The sequence below is a fragment of the Mauremys mutica genome, chromosome 1 (assembly GCF_020497125.1).
Source record: "Mauremys mutica isolate MM-2020 ecotype Southern chromosome 1, ASM2049712v1, whole genome shotgun sequence".
In the NCBI taxonomy this organism is placed as follows: Eukaryota; Metazoa; Chordata; order Testudines; family Geoemydidae; genus Mauremys; species Mauremys mutica.
This window is the reverse complement of record NC_059072.1, coordinates 131262927-131284106: the sequence shown is the minus strand read 5'-3', so window position 1 is coordinate 131284106 and position 21180 is coordinate 131262927. Positions and strand designations below refer to the sequence as shown.

Sequence of the window (21180 nt, the reverse complement as noted above, 5' to 3'; positions counted from 1 at the left end):
GACTTCACCAATTTCCTGGTGAACACAGATCCAAACCCCTTGGATCTTAAAACAAGGAGAAATTAACCATCCCCCCTCCTTTCTCCCACCAACTCCTCGTGGATCCAGATTCAACCCCCTTGGATCTAAAAACAAGGAAAAATCAATCAGGTATTAAGAAAAAGGCTTTTAATTAAAGAAAAGAAAGGTAAAAGAAAACCCTCTGGGAGAGATTAGCATACCAACTACTCTCACAGACAACAGATTCAAAACACAGAGGATGTTCCCCTGGGCACAAATTTAGTTACACAAAAAAATACCCCAAATACCCAATTTTGATAATTCCCTTAATGATACCAAGACAAGTTACAAAGAAAATAAACATAAACTTATTTATTCCTTTCTAAAACTTACTACTCTGATAAGAGGCTGGTGGTTCCTTGACCTTTTTCACTCCAGCTGAAACTGAACTTTAAACAAAGGAAAACTTCCCTCCTTCCTTTTGAAACATCTTGTTCCCCCATTGGTTCCTCTGGTCAGGTGTCAGCTAGGTTAGGTGAACTTTTTAACCCTTTACAGGTAAAAGAGGCATTAACCCTTAACTATCTGTTTATGACAGGTGTGTAATTATAATTGTCTATATTTTTTTTCATTTTTTACAGTCCTTTTGTTCTTACAGCATAATTCCAGTGAGTTTAAAAGCTCACTGGCATCCAACTTAGCTGCAGTTTCCTACAAGTATTATCACAGGAATCTAGCTATTACGCATGAGTGCTCTGTCTGTAACCATAGCTACGAGGTAACTCATTATCAACAAGTTAATCATGTAAATTCTTAGGAGAAAAAAAGGGCTCCCGTGTTTGGATGTGCCCTGTGCATGTTATCCCATGGAGTGGTGCCACAGCTTCTCATTCCCTTCTGTATCTTTCCTTTTACTGGAGTACTGGGCCTCTTCTGAGCCGCTAATACCAGTGACAAATTGTGATTTTTGTAGAAGAGTATACAGTACTATAACTTCACCCATCACTTAAGGGGGACTCAACTGTGAATCCGTATCAGAATGAGTTAAAGCCTAAGGACAGACCTTTTTTAGCCCAAGTTTAGTTTCATGTTCTAAATCCCAAAGGGGACCTTTAGCCTCATCCTTCAGAAATTTTAGCTAAATGCCCCTAAACGAACGAATGGTACTTTGGAGGTGGAATGAGACCTTTGGGCAAATCCAAAACACTTGTCTGTGAGTTCATGTCTTTAACTTTATTTAGAAACTGTTCTTGAAGCACAGAATCCTAGAAATACAGGGCTGGAAGGGACCTCCAGGTCTAGTCCATCCCCCTGCGCTGGGGTGGGATTAAGTACAGCTAGGCCTTCTGTGGCAGGCGTGTGTCCCTGTTTTTCAAGAACCACCACAGCCTCCCAGGGAACCAGTTCCAGTGCTTAACTATCCATATAGTTAGCAAGTTTGTCCTACTATCCAACATAAATCTCGCTTACTGCAAACTAAGCAGATTACTTTTTGCCCTACCATCTGTGGGAACAGAGAACAGTTGATCACGGTCCCCTTTATATCAACCATTTACATATTTACTATTATCCTCCTGTCCCCCCTCTTTTCTACAGTAAACATGCCCAATTCTTTCAATACTTACTTATGTCATATTTTCTAAACCTTTTATCCTTTTTTTGCTCTCCTCTGGACTCTTTCCCTGGACAGTTCATATCTATCTTAAAGTGTAGCCCCCAAAACTGGAGACAGCACTCCAGCTGAGGCCTCACCAGTACTGAGTAGAGCAGAACAATTACCTCCTGTGTCTTACATACAACGCTCTTCTTATTACACGTCAGAATGAGGTTTGCCTTGTTTGCAACACCATCACACTATTAATTCGCATTCAATTTGTGATCCATTATAATCCCCAGATCCCCCATAAGGATTCCCAGATCCTTTTCTGCAGTACTGCTGTCTAGCCAGCATATTATATTTCTTTTTAAGGGTTAATTAAACCCAGAAAAGGCCTGTTGTTCCACTGATATGCTAAGAAAGGGTATTAAAAATGCATTGCATTGCTAGGAGACACTGGGGGCAAGCTCTCAACTGTGGCCCAGACTTGACACAGAACAAATCAGGGGTGATGTGACAAGGTGGTATAGATATCTTTTCAATATCTTCATCAATGATTTAGATAACAGCATAGAGAGTACACTTATAAAGTTTGTGGATGATATCAAGCTGGAAGGGGTTGTAAGTGCTTTCAAGGATAGGATTAAAATTCAAAATGATCTGGACAAACTGGAGAAAGGGTCTGAAGTAAATAGGATGAAATCAATAAGGAGAAATGTAAAGTACTTCCACTTAAGAAGGAACAATCAGTTGCACACATACAAAATGGGAAATGACTGTCTAGGAAGGAGTATTGCGGAAAGAGATCTGGAGGTCATAGTGTACCACAAGCTAAATATGAGTCAACAGTGTATAACACTGTTGCAAAAAAACCAAACATCATTCTAGGATGTATTAGCAGGAGTGTTGTAAGAAATACACAATTAGCAATTCTTCCGCTCTACTCCATGCTGATTAGGCCTCAACTGGAGTATAGTTCTGGGCACCACATTTCAGGAAATATGTGGACAAATTGGAGAAAGTCCAGAGAAGAGCAACAAAAATGATTAAAGGGCTAGAAAACATGACAATGAAGGAAGATTGAAAAATAATGGATTTGTTTAGTCTGGAAAAGAGAAGACTGAGAGGGGACATAACAGTTTTCAAGTACATAAAGGTTGTTACAAGCTGGAGGGAGAAAAATTGTTCTTTTGAACCTCAGAGGATAGGATAAGAATCAATGGGCTTAAATTGCAGCAACGGTGGTTTAGGTTGGACATTAGGAAAAACTTCCCAACTATCAGGGTGGTGAAGCACTAGAATAAATTGCCTAAGGAGGCTGTGGAATCTCAATCACTGGAGATTTTTAAGAGCAGGTTGGACAAATACCTATCAGGGATGGTCTACGTAATACTTAGTCCAGCCATGAGTGCAGGGGACTGGACTAGATGACCTCTCAAGGTCCTTTCTAGTCCTATGATTCTATGAAAGCTTATTTGCACTGTTAGAGTAGCTTGCAACCTGCTGGAATTTATACCACCACAATCTCCTCTTAATTCCATGTAAAAAAATTAGTAAATTTAAAAATAGACACTCCTGTTTTCAAATTCCCTCATCCCTGTTCTCTTCAATATCGTATATCTGCAGTACACTATACTAACACTGGCCTGTCCTCAACTGGTCAAATTGTTCTATTGTTAGGTCGTAGCCTACAATCTGAAGACCATTGTTGTATAAGAGGAAGGCTTGTTTCTTCCCATCCTAGTTCATTTTCTCTGTCTCTAATAATGTAGTCGTATTTATGCCACATTAATCACTATTGTACCTAAAAGCCTTTTGGCAGCTATAGCACCTAAGGACTCTGACAACATTTTTGATTCATAGCAATGAACTGAGCTGGACTGAAGACTTCCTTTCCCTCTGACAGTTTGAGAACTGAGACTCAGGAGTGTAACAGTGGTCTGTGTGTGTCATGCTATCGTATATTTAGGCCTGGAAGGATTAGTTTTCTGTTGGTAAATGTTGTTAAACATTGATTTCACTGCATGTGCATGCACAAACCAACCAAAATATATTTCCATCTATGATAATTTACATTTAAAGGTAGACAAAGTACGAAAAATGATTTGAGAACTTATTAGAGCTTGATTTAAGGATATTTACTTTCTATATTTTGACATGTGCTATTGACAATTTGTGTTTTTTAAATAAAACTTTTACTTATTGAATCTCAACGTCTTCTGTCATTAAATAATTGTATGACCCCCCCAATAATTTGCCATAATTATGAAAATTTAAATAAATGCTTTTTAAAATGCTTAAAAATAACATTGATTTTATCCATCAAAATTATACAAATAATAATCAAACTCTGCCAAGCCTACATATATCGTTATTCTCTCTAATATACTAAATTTATGCTTTAAATAGTATATTAGAGAGATGTATATGACTGAATTATTGCATTATGTATATATTTATTTTAAAGATGAAGCTTGTATTATATGTCTAATACACTATAGTGTATTAGAGAGAGGTATGTATGTGTGTGTGTATCCACACAATAATAATGCTCTCAGTGTATTTTAAAGATGAAGCTTGTATATCCTCTGAAAAGAGATTATAGTTTTACGGGTTTTTCATTTAATTTAGTTTATGATGGAAAATTATTCCTCATTATCACAGCTGAGTGAAAGTGACCTCCAGTGAAGCAAATGCCCCTGATTTCTGCCATGATAGCTTGCTGTTATTGCAGGAGTAATATGGCCACATAGAAACCACTTCTCCTTTTTAACCTTAGGGCTACAGTGCACTGGGTCTCCATATTCTCCATTTAAGGAAAGAGAGGGCATTGTATGGTCCTTTATTTTTTTCCTCCAAGGAATGATAATTCTAACCACTGTTACTGTTCCATATTTTAAATCTTTTCCTTTTCCTCATATGTAGGTTCCTCAATCTATTTATATATTTAAATTTGTATTGGTATTTTCATTATTAATATTAATATTTTCATAATTAAGAAATTATTGTGGAGCACTCAAGTGTATTGGCCCAGGGCAAGGGCATCTTTATAAGTTTCACTCTTGTTTCCAGGTGTAGCAGTTATGAGCTTGCAACGCGAGTCTGTAATTTATATAAAATAAAGAAAATGGTAGAATGACAAGATGGGTAAGATAATATTTCTTGTTGGACAAAGTTCTGTTGGTGAGAGACAAGCTTTTGAGCTCACACCGAACTCTTCTCAGAACTCTTCTTCATGTCTGGGAAATGTGCTCAAGGTGTCACAGCTATATACAAGGTGGAACAGACTGTTTAGCATACAGGCTTTCTCCTTGGTGCATATTCTGTGGTATCTGAGTGCCTGACTATAGATAACAAATAGATTACTTAGTGTGTTTGGGGTGGTTGGTGGATCTGTGAAGGTAGGTGTGATGATCCATGGATTTCTTGTATGTACTTGACTGCAGGGACTACTTCTGCTAAACAATACCTTGTTTTTTAACTATGACACTATGAGTAACTTTCCCAGACCTGATGAAGAGCTCTGTGTAAGCTTGAACACTTGTCTCTCTCAGAAACTGAAGTTGATCCAATAAATGATATTACCTCATTCACCTTGTCTATCTCATATCCTGGGTCTCACTCTTCTACAACACCACTGCATATGAAGTGGTAGAATAGCACTCAATGGGTAGTGAACATCTCACTGCACTTCATCATGGTTTATAATGGACTTGAAACAATGCCAGTGCCAGTAGGACTTCATAATCATCACTGGGGAAGTGAATAGATGAATTTGGTGGCTTGAAGAAGAAAAGAGAACTGGTGAATGGTACCTTAATGAGACAGACTGAGTGGGTGGGGTTGAATGGCACTTAACTGGAGTTTATTACTGAGTTGAGGGTTAATTGTGGGGTTGTGTGTTTGCCTGATCTATATGAAAATTATATGCATATGTGAGCGAGAGAAAGAGTGTATGTGCTTGTGCGCTGAGGTATGGGATTTATGAATAGGTGTGTGTGTGAGAGGTTGTGTAAAGGGAAGGGAAGGTTGTGTTGAGGGTTTTGTGTGTGCATGTGTGTTGGTGTGTAGTCGTGTTTGTGTGACTCTGTCCATAGACAAGTATGTGCATGCAAGGACTAAAAATGTACTTATCTGTTGTACGAGAAGTAGAGGTGGGTAGGCAGTATGAGCTGGTGATCATGTTGATTTGTGGGTGAACTGGTAAATGTTCTTACTGTGATTTTGCAAGGCTGAAATATATATTTTTCCGTGTCTGTGTGCGTGAGAGAGAGAAATTTAAATAAGTAGTTTTATTTAATTAATTATTTATTTTTTTAATCTGGAAAGTATTAATGTTGCAAATCACTTGAGGTCAGTTTTTTTGTAAACTTGCAGGAGTTTTGTAATTTTATGTGACGGTTTCTCTCCTTGTTTTCGAGTAAAACAAGAGGCAGATCAGGTTAATTTATATCATCTGTCTGTATGCATAGTGTCAGCATGAAGAGTCTCCAGTTTAAAAAAGGAGACAAAAAGACTGTAGAAAGCTCGTAATGAGTAAATGCTTTGTGTAAGGGAAGAGCAAACCACCAAAGTTTCTTCTTCTTCTTCTTTTGTTTATGGAGGTGGTGGTGAGGGGATGTGTTTTTGTTTTGTTTCAAACAAGGCTTCCTTTTTAAAAACTCCTTTCCATAAAATGAAAAGCGATGGTTCCATCAAGTAACATGTTATGTCAACATGGTTGACTTTCTTTTCTTCATTTTAATGAACAGTTCATTAGTGTTCATTTCAGTTAATGTAAAGGTAAAAGAGAGAGGCCCGGAAGCAGGTATTTTTAACCAGGCATCTTAATCAACTGTGCTTTTCACTCGTGTTTACATTATGTGCAGGCAAAACTAAGTTGGCCTTGTTTTCACTTGCTGTGCTAACAGTTACAATGATTGAGCCAAGTTCTCTTCTGGCAGTGGAGCTACATCAGAAGTTTATAAGAGAGTCTGGTCCAATGCAATATTGAAAGATGAGGCAGACCTGGGACTAATGATCAATAATAAAACATTTTGTATGCTTTTCATAAACATATGTGTCTCTAAAAACACGCTATAACTGAATTTTGTAATCCCATTTTAACAAGTAAGACTGGGTATTAAGAACTAGAAAGATGGACATCACACTTTAATTATATCTATGCAAATGCTTAAAAGCTATTGGCCATACTTGGTAAAGTAAATTAGCTGGAATTTTCCATTCATTTTCTTTTGTGCTTAGACCGACAGTTAGTTTTTTCTCTTGTGTTGTGTTCACATGTTGTACGGAAGGAAGGGAGGGGTTCAACTTATACTATTTCACAATAACCAAGTAAAGCAAATTTTAAAAATACAATAGTGTTGACTTTCTTTGCCTGTATATTCAGGCCAAGATCTTCACAAGTGAGTAGTGATTTTGGATGTCTGAATTATGAGGTGACCTTTTAAAGAGGAACCTTTTAAAGGGGCCTTTTTTGAGAGAGAGTGAGTGTTGAGTACCTACACTCTGAAAATTAGTCACCTTTAAGGTGTTTCAGATTGAGTCCACAAAAATAACTAGTCCACTTTGAAAATCTTTGCCTTAGTGCTGTAAAGCGTATGAGATGTTTTCAAAACTGCAATGTAATTTATTTGAAGGTTTCCACATTCCTGTCATTACCTGGATGTACTCAGCCAGATGTGAACTTCCATGATAAAATGATCAACATTTTAAATGCCTGTTTTGACTATCAGACATGATATCCAGGAAATTTCTTCTAGTCCAGGGGGGTGCAAAATGGTAGGTACCTCTTTACAATAACATGGCTGGCAGCTGACAGGCTATGCCAGACCCCCTCTCTGCTCAGGAACAGAGACTGTCCCATCTGTTTTGTGCTAAGCTACAGAAAACTTGGAGTTTGAGGCTTCCAAAAGACTTTCAGACTACCTCTCTCACGGCTCAGTAACACCTGCCAACCATATCATTATGTTAGTTTTACTTATTCCTCTTCGCTTTATTAAGCAGAATGAGGTATAGCAGCCAGTACTTTTGCTTTTACACAGATAAGGAATATAATAATTAAGCTTTAGTTTGATTGGTGCCATATTTATAATCTGGAACATTCTGAACATATGGTTATATGAATGGCAAGATAAGAACTCGTCCTAGACTTATTAGGAGTTGAGGGTCATGGCATATATTATTTGAAAGATAATTTCCCCTAGATTGGCAAAAAGTTTGATGTCACAAGGTATTACCATATGTATACAAAATGGATATTTTGTCTAACTAGCAGGACTTAAACTACTTCTAAGCTAACAGGAGTTAAAGATAATACATCATTCAAATGTTAATTTCCTTTAGATTTGAAATGAAGTTTCAGATTTGAGCTATGATTTCAGTGTCATGATAATTTGGCCATTCTCACTACTAGGCCTGTATAAAACTTTAACAGTGAAATAGAAACCTGTGTTTTTAGTTCTTGAGTTTTCTTTTAATTTCACACATAACATGTATGAAACATCATAAGATTTTGCTTGAAAATTAGATTTTAGTGAAACAGTTTGATAGAGCAGAGGAGAAGAGGGAGTGTAATTCCATTCCTGTTATGTGTTCGTAAAATGTATATTCTTTCAGGCTTATGTCTCTTCAGTTTTTTACTCTGTTCTTCCTTATTTTAGTTTAAATTTTTCTTGATATTCATTATAGGTGTTAGATTTCCAAACTTTTTTCAGGTCTGTACTTTCAGTATCTAATTAAATTAGTTACTAAAAGTGTATGTACAGTTTCTTTAAAAACTACCCTTCAAGATATATGCCTATAAGTACATTATATAAAGCACAAGAGTAATTAGTAATTTTTGAGCCAATACTTTGATATTCAAATGCTTCTTCCTATGAAAATGAATGTTCACATTAAAGTGTGCAATATTTTGAAAGTTCACATTTTTTTTGGTGATAACTGGCATTTCTTTAAAAAATCCAATTTATTTCTATTGTAGTTTTATTAGGGTAACACAATTAGATGTGTTTTTACACCCCTGGCTATACCATGTCATTGATTGGATTCTTCAACTGGTTCAGAAGAAGAAGAAGAAGAATACACTCCCCATTCCTGAAACAAAGTTTTGTTTAGAGTTTTGGAAAAAAGTTAAAATCCATTAACATCAACTACAATTACATGTAGCTGATGTTAAACATGTCTTTATTCCCCCTCTTTATCTCTCTCACTTTTTTTCCCCTCTTTATCTCTTTCACTTTGAACTTAACTAGTATTTTAAGAGCTCAATTTCAGGTTTCAGTTTCTCTCAGCAAAAGTAGTTCATGACCTTTATTATCAAGCTTAAGTTTAGCATCCATGAATAAGTTGCCAAATATGCATCATTATTATATTTTTGACAATTTGACAGAGGAAAATGTCTGTTAGAAAGAAATACTACTAGTTAGTATTAGTAGATCACCCATATATCTACAGTAGCCTTAATGAAAGGTTAAAGCATTGACAGATAAGTGGTTAAACAATTCTAGCATTGTACTTTCTGCAGTACTTTGAAGCCATTATGTTTCATTTATAGTTAACTTGCCTCATTCAGGGCATAGATAAAATGTCAGTCATACACTGTAGCCCTGAGGTCATGATTATATGAAAGCTTCTTTGACAGAGTATAAGTGATTTGGGATAAACAAGTGTAGAAAATGTTGTTTATTTTAAGGACCAGCAGTAGACTTGGACTGTATTTTCAGTAGGTTTAAGCCATCCTTACAAAACTACAGTACTTTCAATTTAAAGGAACAGTTATCACATTTGTGATCCTCAAAATTTGACCTACTGTTCCTTGTCTTTTATCCATTTGCCAACTCCATATAATTCCCGATATTTTTTTCAAAAGGGGTTAATAGTAATATGGAGTAAAAATGATTTTTTAGAATGTTGAAAACTACCTTGAACATTGTCCTTTTCTAAGAAGTCAATGCTGTGATGGTTTTATTAATTCTCAGCTCATTCTTTTTCCTACTCTTTGTAGCATTTCGATCAGGAGTGATAGCAAATCAGAGAATAAAACAATGAGTGCAAGGTAAGAAAATGATTGACCTGATTCTGTTAGAGCTGTCATTAACATAGGACACTGTAGTTCAATATTTACTGTGGTGTAATCCACTGGGGGAAGGAAGCTTTTATGAATGACACAGTTTTAAAACTGACTCAAAACAAGTGATAGAAGCAAAACCTAAAGTAAAACTAAAGCATTGGGCTCAAGGGAAGATTTTTGCAAGTGCATTCAGTTCTGTAGTAAACCAGCTGCAGAAGCGGGTTTCAAATTCCTACACTAAAACTGAGACCCACAGATCTGCCCTCTATCCCCAAAGGTCAAAGGGTATTTCTCCCGCAGGCAGAGTGGCAGCTTGTCCAATAAATACAGGACTGTTACCATGACACAGAAGGATCATTATACTGAGTAAGCTGACAAATAATTGGAACATTTCTTCAAGTCTACATGAGGCAGTTGAGAAGACAAGCATAAAGTGGGTACATACGTTCTCTTTGAAAGACAAGTGGGTTTAAGAAGTATGCCCTTAATAACTTTTCAGAGAGGTGTCACTGATAGTTTTATTGCATATGCCTACCAAAACCTGTTGGAGAATTAATGATATTGGATATGAATCCTACAATTGGACTCTTTGCAGGAATTTAGTGAAAAAACATTTTGGCGAATACAGGAAATAGGCAGACATTGATAAGGATAGATTTTTTTTTGCCATGAATTATTAATTCTAGTGATGCTTGCACTAAACTATTTTCAGGTTGGTCCAGCTAAACCCTAATCTATGTGTTTTGACACAGTGAACAAAAATGTTATTTTCTTCATCTTTTTGAGCAATGCGCAATAATCAGTTTAATTCCATGATTTATGGTGACATAATAGGCTGTAAATTCAATATCCCGCCCCCCTTTAAGTTTGAAATTATATTGTAGAATCTCATCAACTGAATTAGTTAACAAATACATATGGGATAGAACCTAAAATAGGCTCTTCTGGTTTTGGTTTTGTTCAACAGAAGGAAAATATTAGGGTAAACACTGAGGAAAAACTAAGAATAGTTGAGCAGTAGAACAAGCTGCCCAGGGAGGCTGTGGAGTCCTAAAAACTGGAGCTAGAAAGCAGCACAAGACACTTATTAAGCAAAGGTGGTTTATGGATATTGAAATCAGTCTTGCCTAGTTATGTTATATGGGGATAGACCAGGAGACCCAGTAGAGAGTCTATCCATCCATCTGTTACTATAATGTATGAATAAACAGATGATTCTAAAATTGATGTTTTTTCATATTTAATTCTAGTGAAATATTTACATTGACTGATCTTTACTTAGCATTGCTCGGTTTGAATAATCCTTCTATGACTTTCGCTTTATATATTTTTTTAATTCTTATATATTTAAAGACCAAAAGGTGAAATGTAAATACGCTCCAGAAGACTCCGCTGTCATATGTTGTTGTTCTTCTTCTTGCATTTTCTTGCCACCAATACTTCAGGGCTCTCCCTGTTGAGCATGTGTGTTTGATAATATGATTGCTGATACATGGATTGGAGAAGAAGGTACTTCTTCTCTGAGTTTAAAAGGAAGAATTTCATGGTGGATCACACTTGACAAATGAGGACCTCTGTATAAAAAGATAATTGAAAAATCGTGGTTATGTCAATCTCCCAGTGTTGGGAAAAAAAAAGTAAAATTTAATGTCCCTTATAAAAGCAAACCAACAAGAACCAATTTGACCTTAGTTGGAAGCCCTCTCTTTAGCCCAAACAGTAAGGAAGCAGTGTTGTCTAGTGGTTAGAGCACTGGACTGGGGCAGAGGAATCCCGGTGTCAGTTCTTGGCTCTGCTAGAGACCTGGGGCAAATAATTTTTCCCTCTGTGCATCAGTGTCCCTATCTGTAATATGGAGATGATGATACTGACCTCCTTTGTAAAGTACTTTGAGATATATGGATGATCAGCACTATATATTATTAGGAGTGGTTTGAAACAGGAACTATAATAAATCTTCAGTACTGTTTTTTATTAAAGATAAACAGAATGTTAACAGAAGTTATTTTTTCTGTAAGTATTAAAATAAGGGATTTTGGATATAAAGGATAAGGGAATACAGCAGAGCTCCAGTAAGTGTATCTATTATGATTTTTTAAAAAATCTTTCATCCATCCCTTCAAATAGTTCTGTTAATCTAATATACAAAGTAAATAACTTGATTTCTCTTAATTTTGGTTAACAACATATCTGTAATTGTGGGATTTTTTTTTTAGCAACCTAGTACTGAAATATTAATTGGATTCAGGGAACCATCTTTGTATGTCCTGGGATTGTCCTAAATGGAAAAAGATTTTGGGCAATAGCCATTTTAATATATGAAATGATGTCAACTGTATAAAATCAGAGAGACCCCAGTCTCATTAATGCGTAGGGATATTAGATGAGGAGAGAGGGATGATTACAGGCTTTTCTGTTCAGAGAGTATTTATAGATTATCCAAATTATAGTAAAATAAACATTAGTGACCAATAGTATTCTCTAGCTTGTATAGTCTAAGAAGTATTCCCATGTGATATACTATCAGTTTAGGAAGTTTCAGCTGCAATTGAGAGGTGATTTGCAGCATGCTGTGCCATGCTAGCTCATGGCCATATATATTTAGTAGTTCGGCCATAATCCAATATCTCCTTGGGAGATGATATAAAGCCTGCAGCTGTCAATATCAGTACTGCGTAGCCGACATAAATCAGATGGTTGTGAAAGAGGTGGATATCACGGTGACTTGTGGGATAACATTAAATAGACGATATATTGCTTAGTTATTGTACCATACGTTGTATTTTATGTGACTGAGGAGTGGGGGAGGGGGAGGAATCAAACCATCTTGATGTAAGATGATGTGTAGAGTGTGGCCCTTTGAGTGAACTAAGTTTCAAGATATTCTACTTCTTGTTGACTCCATATGGAACACTGCATTTTAGGTGAATTTCACATTGTTATTGTGTTCCTTATAACTTGAAACTCAGAGAAGAACTCAAAGTGAGAATCCATGTGAAGCCAAAACAGTAAAAAAGCCCACATGAACCTTTCTCTACCCACAATTCTGTAGCTTTCATGTAATTGCAGGACAATACATTCTAATGTGAGCGATGCTTCATTTTCAGGGGAATTGGCCAATAGCTCTCTTTTGATTTTTATTTCTATGGTTTTGTCTTTCTCAAAAGAAGATCCCTGAAGACTATATCAACTGTGGCAAATATTGAACTGTTTCAGGCCATAGTTGTGAGGGAAAGAGGGTAGTGAACAGTTGTCTGTTGGGAAGAGAGAGAACACAGTAGATGATATTGGCGTAATCTTGTGCCACTGACTCAGCTCAAGGAATCACTTGTTCCTTTGGTTGGTACTGACAAGCTTCACGGTCATTCCTGTGTGGGGGCTGTAGGTCTGAGGAGCATGCTGAGGAGCCAGCACTCATGTTGTGTATGACTAAACAACCAAAGCAAAGTGTCATCAAAAGTCTGACTTCATACCTTCCATTTCAAGTTCCTCAGAATGGAAATCTTTACAAATGTCATTCACTGGCACTTGCCCTAATGTAGTAAACAGGACACACGTTTGCTTCCTTATTTACAAATAATAGTTGAAAGTAAAAGGCAACTAAGAAAAACATGGGAGGAGCTTGGAAGCTGTTGAGTAAAGGCAGCATAAATATAGTAGATGATTAGAGGAGTTTTCTCAATAGGACCAAATTATGCATAAGAACATAAGAATGGCCATACTGGGTCAAACCAGTGGTCCATCTAGCCCAGTGTCCTGTCTTCTGACAGTAGACAATGCCAGGTGCTTCAGAGGGAATGAACAGAACAGGTAATCCTCAAGTGATCCATCCCCTGTTGCCCATTCCCATCTTATGGCAAAACTGAGGCTAGTGACACCATGTAGCCCCCTTAGTTTCCATTTCAGTGGTTGCCACCAAATAACCCACACTGTGTGCTGGTAGGTGCCCAACCTACTTGAAAGTGCTCTTGCTGGGTACAAGTGGGAGAACTAAAACAAAGAGTAAAGGAGAATGGTATTTGACTGAATATGTCAACAAATTTCTGTCTAGTCCTTTTGTGGTCTAACTTCTCCTAGTGGGCCCATACCAGCCAAAAATGTAAAAGGTAATCTTCCTTTCTTTTATTGGGCATGCACAGTTTTGGGAATGCTCTGAAAATGCTAATCTGACTGAAAGATCTGAACTGAAAGATAAAATCATATGATGAACGTTTCTACCTTAACTATGCTTTTCAAAGTTCAACCGTGGCTAGTTGCCTGTTTATGATACATATATATTTCTTATAGAGTAAAGGTCCATGGAAAACACTTATGTTTACTTTTTCATAAGTTTAAGAGTTAAGATTTAATTCGTGTCTCTTGCTGAGCTTTTTAAAGCCATGCTGCGTAACAATATCAAAGTTATACCATCTGTTGAGATGAGTTAAAGTTGATGCCTTTGACTTGTGCCATTGTGGAAGGGCTTATGATGATGATTGTTTTTTCATGGAATGGAGGGAAACTCTAATCTTTGTTCCAAATCATCAAGGAAAAAAATGCATCTCAAGATCATAGGGATTTTTTTTTTAAAGAAGCTGGTTGTGTTGCTGTTTATATCCTGATCACCACTTGTATGTGAGAGCTGAAGAGCTCAGCTCAGGGAGTAAGTGCAAAAGACTACTGTTTAAAGTTTGTTTAAACTGTACTAATTTTGGGTGGTCGTCTCTGGATGATACATGGGAATGTACGTTTGAAATGTGACCCACCTTCAAACCTATAAATGTGGGAAGGAGAAGGCTCCACTTACTAATCAGTTTCTAATTTTTCTCTTTGAAATGCAGCAAAAACTTTAGTTTGTAGCAGATGCCTCACTTCTAAGAACTTTACTCCAAGATGGGGTGTTCTTAGTTAGGTAAGCAGCTTGAAATGATTAATTTTACAAATCTCTGCAATGGTCACTTATTTTTCCCTATGAGTTTCCATTTTCTTCTCCCTACATTTTCATCTGTATAATGAAAGGAAGCTCTTGTAATGTGAAGAGATTTCCATATATGCAGCGTGAAGGAACATTAATATTTGATGTTTTGGTCAGTTTAAACACATTCCTTTTTTTTAGGCTTTGAGAGATGAGTCACTAAAGCCTAGAACTTTAAGTTGCATACTTTTAAGTAGACTCAGATACAAGGGGAAATGAAGAATGAAATCAAAATTAGAACAGATTTTATTTTTTAAATAATTTTTAAACTTTAAACTTAAAATATAGCAAAGTCAGGACCGTAACAATGCAGTGGTACACAGAGAGCAGAACTGTCAAGACATTCCTACGTAGTCATTTTGTCTATGGATATATACGCAGCTCCCATTGAACTAAGTGGGAGCTGCACAGACACACATCTGAGAGCAGAATATGTTTCATGGTGATTCTCACACAATTTTCAGTGTTGAATATCTTCATTGATGGCAATTTCATAACCTACCTGGTCAACTTGTTCTATTGCTAACTTGTTTGCAGGGGTGGAGGTGTGGGGATGGAACTGGTGGTTTGAAAAATAGTGATTGGTATGTTTCTGTGAACTTTCCTTTTCCCATTTCTTCCCCCCCCCCAAGGAAAATTAGTGTATAAACATAACCCCCCCCCCCCCGTTTATCCCCCTAGCCTATTCAAGCAGTATGAAGAGATATTTAGTACTGCCACTAAGGATGTGGGCTTTGTCAGAACAGCTCTGCAGGTACAGTGGGGAAGGAAGGATGGTTAGGGGACCTAGTCTGGAATTCTGGAGACCCAAATGCAATTCCCTGCTCTGCCACAGACTTCATGAGTGACTTTGGGCAAGTCACTTAGTGTCTCTGTGCTGTAAAAAGCAGCGGGGGGAATAATAGCACTTTCCTACCTTACAGGAGTTTTGAGAGGATAACTACATTTAACGTGTGAGCCGCTTAGACACTGTGGTAACAGGGGCCACGTAAGTAGATCTAGTAGAGGTCCTTTGCCCTGGCTCAGGTTCCACTGTTTCAGAATAGGGCCCCAACTGGGGCTCCCTTGTTGATGATATCAGCTGCAAATATAGCACAGGAGGATTATATTTGTTAAAAGTTGTTTGTTTTTTATTGAGTGTCCTGAACTTCCATTTAAGTCAATGGTAGGATCAAGCCTATGGCCAATCTTCTTTTGCAGCTGCTTTGATTTGTTGCTGGCCACCGTTCACCCAAGGTGCAGTTTGGATGGGCAGGAAGGAGAGCAAACATCAACCATGCATGTCAACCTCCAGAATAGATCATTATGTCTTAAATTCAGAACAAATGTGAAGGGTAATGCATAGGAATGCAGGAGGGGAAAGACTTGCTTTTGTTTTGGCAGGAAGGGGTGTTAAATTCAACAGCAGCTGCAACTCTTAAAATAATTCCTTAACTTGTAACCTCTTGAGATATGTTAACATTGTGTAGCTGTAATTTTTTTAAGACTGTCCTCTGTTAGACTGTTTGAAGCATATTGACACAGGTACTGTATCTCTCTTGTCACTAGGGCTTTGGTTTTAAGGCAGCCACTTCTTTCCTGTTTTGCTCTCTACCAACATCTCCATATTCTCATGTACCCAAGGTACCAATCAAAATCTTTGGGTCCTGATCTTGCAGCTGGGTAACCATCCATTTTTGCATCCACCCATTTGTTAGAGAGTGATCTCAGGATCAGGGCATTGATTTGCTGTGATAATCATCTTTCTGTTCTTCTTTGTACAGTGAATAGCTCAGTGGTCCATATCTGGGGCTCTTAAATACCACTTTCAATATAAATAAATAAATACACAAGGAAGGTACTGGGAATTTTACAAACTGAGCAATTTGCTAAAGCAGATCTAGTTTGTAACTTGGGAGGGTAATAGCAAGGCACCTTGCACATCTGTGTTTCAGATCACCTTCACTTTAGTTTAATGGAATGAAAGAACCTTGTAACAGTATTACCACACAGGCCATGCAGCTGCTTTAATGTACTTCTGCAACTGCTACATCTAATGAAAACACAGCCATTGTCATCAACTTTTCTGATGTCATACAAATATATGTTTTTATAACTGTTTTTCACCGAACAGAGATTCTGAGAACTCCAGAAGTACAGGGTCCGTTATCACTCTTGTTTTAATTTATTTTATTAATCCCATATTGTCCTTCTAGGCAGTGTTGTTGTAGCTGTGTCAGGCCAAGGATATTAGTGAGACAAGGTGGGTGAGGTAATATCATTTATTGGAGCAACTTCTGTTGGTGGGAGAGACAAGGTTTTGAGCTTACACAGTCTTCTAGCATGCAATTGTTTTCTAGGGGTCTGAAGTTCTTGATTCTTTAGCTGTCTCTGCTGCAGTCCACCCTTTTTTCATGCCAAGTTATAATGGTGATGTGTTTCAGATGCACTGAGAAGACCTGAATTGGGTTTAACTGCAGTTGCAAAATAATCTCAGGGCAAACTGAAATTCAGCGGGCTTCATTTTTGTTACAAATTCAAAAGTCAAATCAGGTCTATCTATAGGTTCATGGACCTTTTAAGCCCATCTGGTTGTATTAATTTAACTCACTGCCACCCTCCTTTGTTCTGCCAGAGGTAGATTTTGAGATCTTCAGAGCTGGTGACACTGTTGGTTAGTATGCCGTTATCTACTCCCATTTCAAAATGGAGTAGCTTAAAGTGCCTTAACAAGATGTTGTTGTACATCAGCAAGGTCCTCATGTTAGATACACACCCCAGCTTGTCACAAACTAATTGTTTTCCCAGGCTTTTTCTAGGGTGCAGTAATGCAATTAATGGATGGACTGGGTAGATGGTCAGGTTATGTAAGTAGCATTTGAGGTTAGTAAAAGATAGCAAGCAGGAGGTCTTTTGTAATTAATTAATTTGTTTTAAAATTAATTAATTTAAGATATGTGTCCTAAATTTTCAAAAGTGACTAATGATTTTGGGGGCTGAACTGGAGACACCTTAAAAGAACCTGAATTTTAGAGGACAGCTGTTCAGCACATTAAGCAAATCGGGCACCCAAACAGCACTGGTCACTTTTGAAAATTTAGGCAGATGGATTTCACTGTCTTTGTGCATCCTATATTTTTGTTGTTATTTTAAATAACATTTAGTAACATGGTTCAGATAGATGCAGCTTTTACATTCCAGTAAATACCACAGCCTCACCCTAGTCCAGGGGTCGGCAACCTTTCAGAAGTGGTGTGCCGAGTCTTCATTTATTCACTCTAATTTAAGTTTTTGTGTGCCACTAATACATTTTAATGTTTTTAGAAGGTCTCTTTCTCTAAGTCTATAATATACAACAATATTTTAGTTATATGTAAAGTAAATAAGGTTTTAAAAATGTTTAAGAAGCTTCATTTAAAATTAAATTAAAACGCAGAGACCCCGGGACCGGTGGCCAGGACCTGGGCAGTGTGAGTGCCACTGAAAATCATCTTGCATGCCATAGGTTGCCTACCCCTGCCCTAGTCTATTATGTATAAATGATTTTATATTATTTACATGCTTTTTATGTTAAAGTAAATATTGTGTGATTAGTTAAAAACAGCTGCCCTGTTTTCCTGAATCATAAATACAAATCAGAAAATACTCTCTAAATCTCTGTATTTGCTGAAAGTTCTCAATATGTAAGTTTTAATTACTTCCTTCATCTTTTCCATACTTGAGTTTGCAGTGGTACACGTTATTTGTGAAATGGTAACTAATGCTTATATTCAATCATTAAACATTTGGGTCTGTAAATATAGAGAGCAAACTATTCAAAAGACTGGCTTCAGTTGGTAAATGTATTTTCAAAGTGAAGTGAGTGCTAAAACTAATGCAGAAAGAGTCAGAAATGCATGCATCATGCCAGCTTGAGAACACATGAATGCTAAAGCATGTCAGGTCATTCACAGGGCACTGATCAGGCTTATGGGTGTATTAGAAAACAGTAGGAGTGAAATTAGATTATGTTCTGTTCATAGTGGTAATCCCACAAGCAGCATGTGACACTTTCTGTAATTATTCATTTGCCCCACTTCTCATAAATATTTGTGACCTGATCGAATCTGTTTAAGATGTCGTGGGGTTAGGCGTGGCATTAAAGCAGACTTTTCCCTAGGGACACCTTCCTTGGTGATTTAGACTCATGAATTTAAGGCCAGAAGACACCATCAGATCATCTAGTCTAACCTCCTGTGTATTATAGGCCACTAACACCAGACTTGCTGGTCTCCACTAATTCTTCAGATACCAGGTTGCCCTCTTATAAAATCTTTTTTCTCAGCATGTCTTTCTGGGGTCAGCCTTTAAAATTTGGTGCAGCCAAGTAGCTGTGACCTTAAGGTAGCCATTTAGCAACTGGCAGTGCTGTGTTGGCTGAATATTTCTCTCTTTCAGCTGGTAAATACAGGCTACATTTCCCCCAGACCCTCTAGTTTTTCCTTTGATTGCTAAGGACAGAGCACACTCTCACAGTAGTTATACTAATATTTTTTTGGCTTCTTTTTCAGTTCTTCCTCTCTTCCTTCCCCCAGCAATTAAAAGAAGTAAGTGTGCTCAGAAAAGCAAAGGTATTAGGGTGTTGGGTCAAACATACTGCAAGCTAGAAGGCGTGTAAGTCTTTTGCACAGGTCTGCCACTGGATTTCTATTCAGACCTCTATCATCATACAGTCACAGGGCCAACCTTTGAGTAGAGATAGATAATCCTTCCAAAACGTGAGTTGACCTTCATAGCTTTGTTCTACTGACTCATAAATTCTTTTACTTGCAGCCTAACTTTACACAGGAGTAATTTATGTAGGAGATACTGAAATCTGCAAAATTCCCTGGGCATTGTTCTCTTGGGTGCGAGGTTTCCTCTTATGTAGAACAGGCAAGGAATTTATTATCCAAAATGAGTGGATTCTCCCTAGACATCTAAATGGGTCTTAAGGGAACTGTGGAGGCCAGGGCCTTTGCATTGGTTTTCTGCCTCTGGTAGTTCTGTCCTGGCTTTGCACCAGAGGCTGAGCAATTGGCAAGTGAGAGGCGGAGGAAAACTTTGACAACAGTGACTAGGAAGAAGGAAGAAAGTAAGTGGGAAGGAGATGAAAAAGGATAGGGTGGAAGGTATAGCTTTTTTTTTCTTTAAATAAATCAGGGACAGAGGAGAAGAAGCAGGGGACGAGGCTTTAAGGAAGGAGTCAGAAGTAGAGAAGAGGCAATTTGGTTGTAGCAAGAGGATTCACTCTTGGATGTGAAGTAAAACTGTTTGGCAAGGAAGAAGCCAGACCTGAAGGAGAAGATGAATGTGTGGTGGAGGGAGGCCCCAGTAATTCCCAGATTTTTTTCAGGGGCACGTGGCAGCATGGGAGCAGGACTGAGGAAGTAGGTATGAAACGAGCCTGGGGCATGCTGAGATGTAGAGGGTTTTGGGGGAGGAAGGCGACATTGTTCAATAGGGAAGAAAGGGTGGTGTTTTTGATGAGAGAGACCATAGAATCAACCAGAATTTTAATTTAAAATGGAAAAATACAATTTACAGGCAGTCAAATGTAACTGTTTCACCTATGAATTGGTTTAATTTATACAGCTCATGCTTTAAAACGCCTCCCCTGTGTCTTAACAGGTTGGGGTGATGTTGTTGGTTGAACCAAAAAAGAAAGTGCAAGCATGTGCTGGAGCAAGGCCCCTCTGTGTCGTTAGATTTGCAGAATCCTATTGGTTGGCCAGGAGCACTGAGCAATAGCTGATTGGGTCTCACACTCTCATCCCAACAATTTAAACTTTTTCCCATGCTGCTAGTCTCTAACCTCTTCAGATGCCCTGCTGTCCCTCTCTGTAGTTATAGAGACTGAGCTGTGTTTCCAGAATCCTATAACTCTGAGCAATTGCCTGCTTTTGGGGATCAGGAAGGAATTGTTTCCCATTGGACTTAATTGCTGGAGGTCTGTTGGCTTTTTTATCTTCCTTGTGGTGGCACAATTGGAGAACAGAACATTAGGACACTCTCCTCCATCCCCTTAGTGTGGGGAACGTTAGATGATTCAGAAGTGAGCTGAGTCCTGGGTGTAAGCAGAGGGATCTAATCCAGGTTATTGATTATATGGCGGGAGCCCTGTGGACCCAATTAAATGCCTGATATGTGAGTTGGGTGGGTGTGTACTTCCTTTTCCCAATGTTGAATTAATATAGCTGTCATCTACTGCTTAAAATCCAGTGCAGTGTCTGTCTTTCATTCACTTGTGGACTGAATCTCTTCAAGTAAGACACCAAGACCAAGGAAGCCTAATATTTAAACAGGGAAATAATCTTAAAATTCAGTGAAAACTGATGTAGTTATGGTATGTGATGCTGTATGCTGTGGTAGAAGATATGTTTACTTCCAATGATGAATTGCCATCAGCCAATTGTAACTATAAGAAACAATTCTCACAAATTGTATAATTATGTGGAGGAAATTTCCATGCAACTGGAATTTGGGATGTAGGTTTTGTTATAAATGAGGACTGCTGTACTTAAATGCCACTGTTTTAATTTGTTTGAAATAACTGAGTAA

At 37.7% G+C, this 21180-nt stretch overlaps 1 protein-coding gene across 1 annotated transcript in view; it reads left to right on the top strand.

The window, feature by feature from the left end:
* Window positions 1–21180, top strand: part of LOC123354280 (potassium voltage-gated channel subfamily KQT member 1-like) — an 824442-nt gene that overhangs the window by 319994 nt on the left and 483268 nt on the right. The window contains exon 17 of the mRNA XM_044996134.1: window positions 9603–9653. Coding sequence (XP_044852069.1) covers window positions 9603–9653 — 51 coding nt within the window. The remainder of the gene's footprint in view (window positions 1–9602; window positions 9654–21180) is intronic.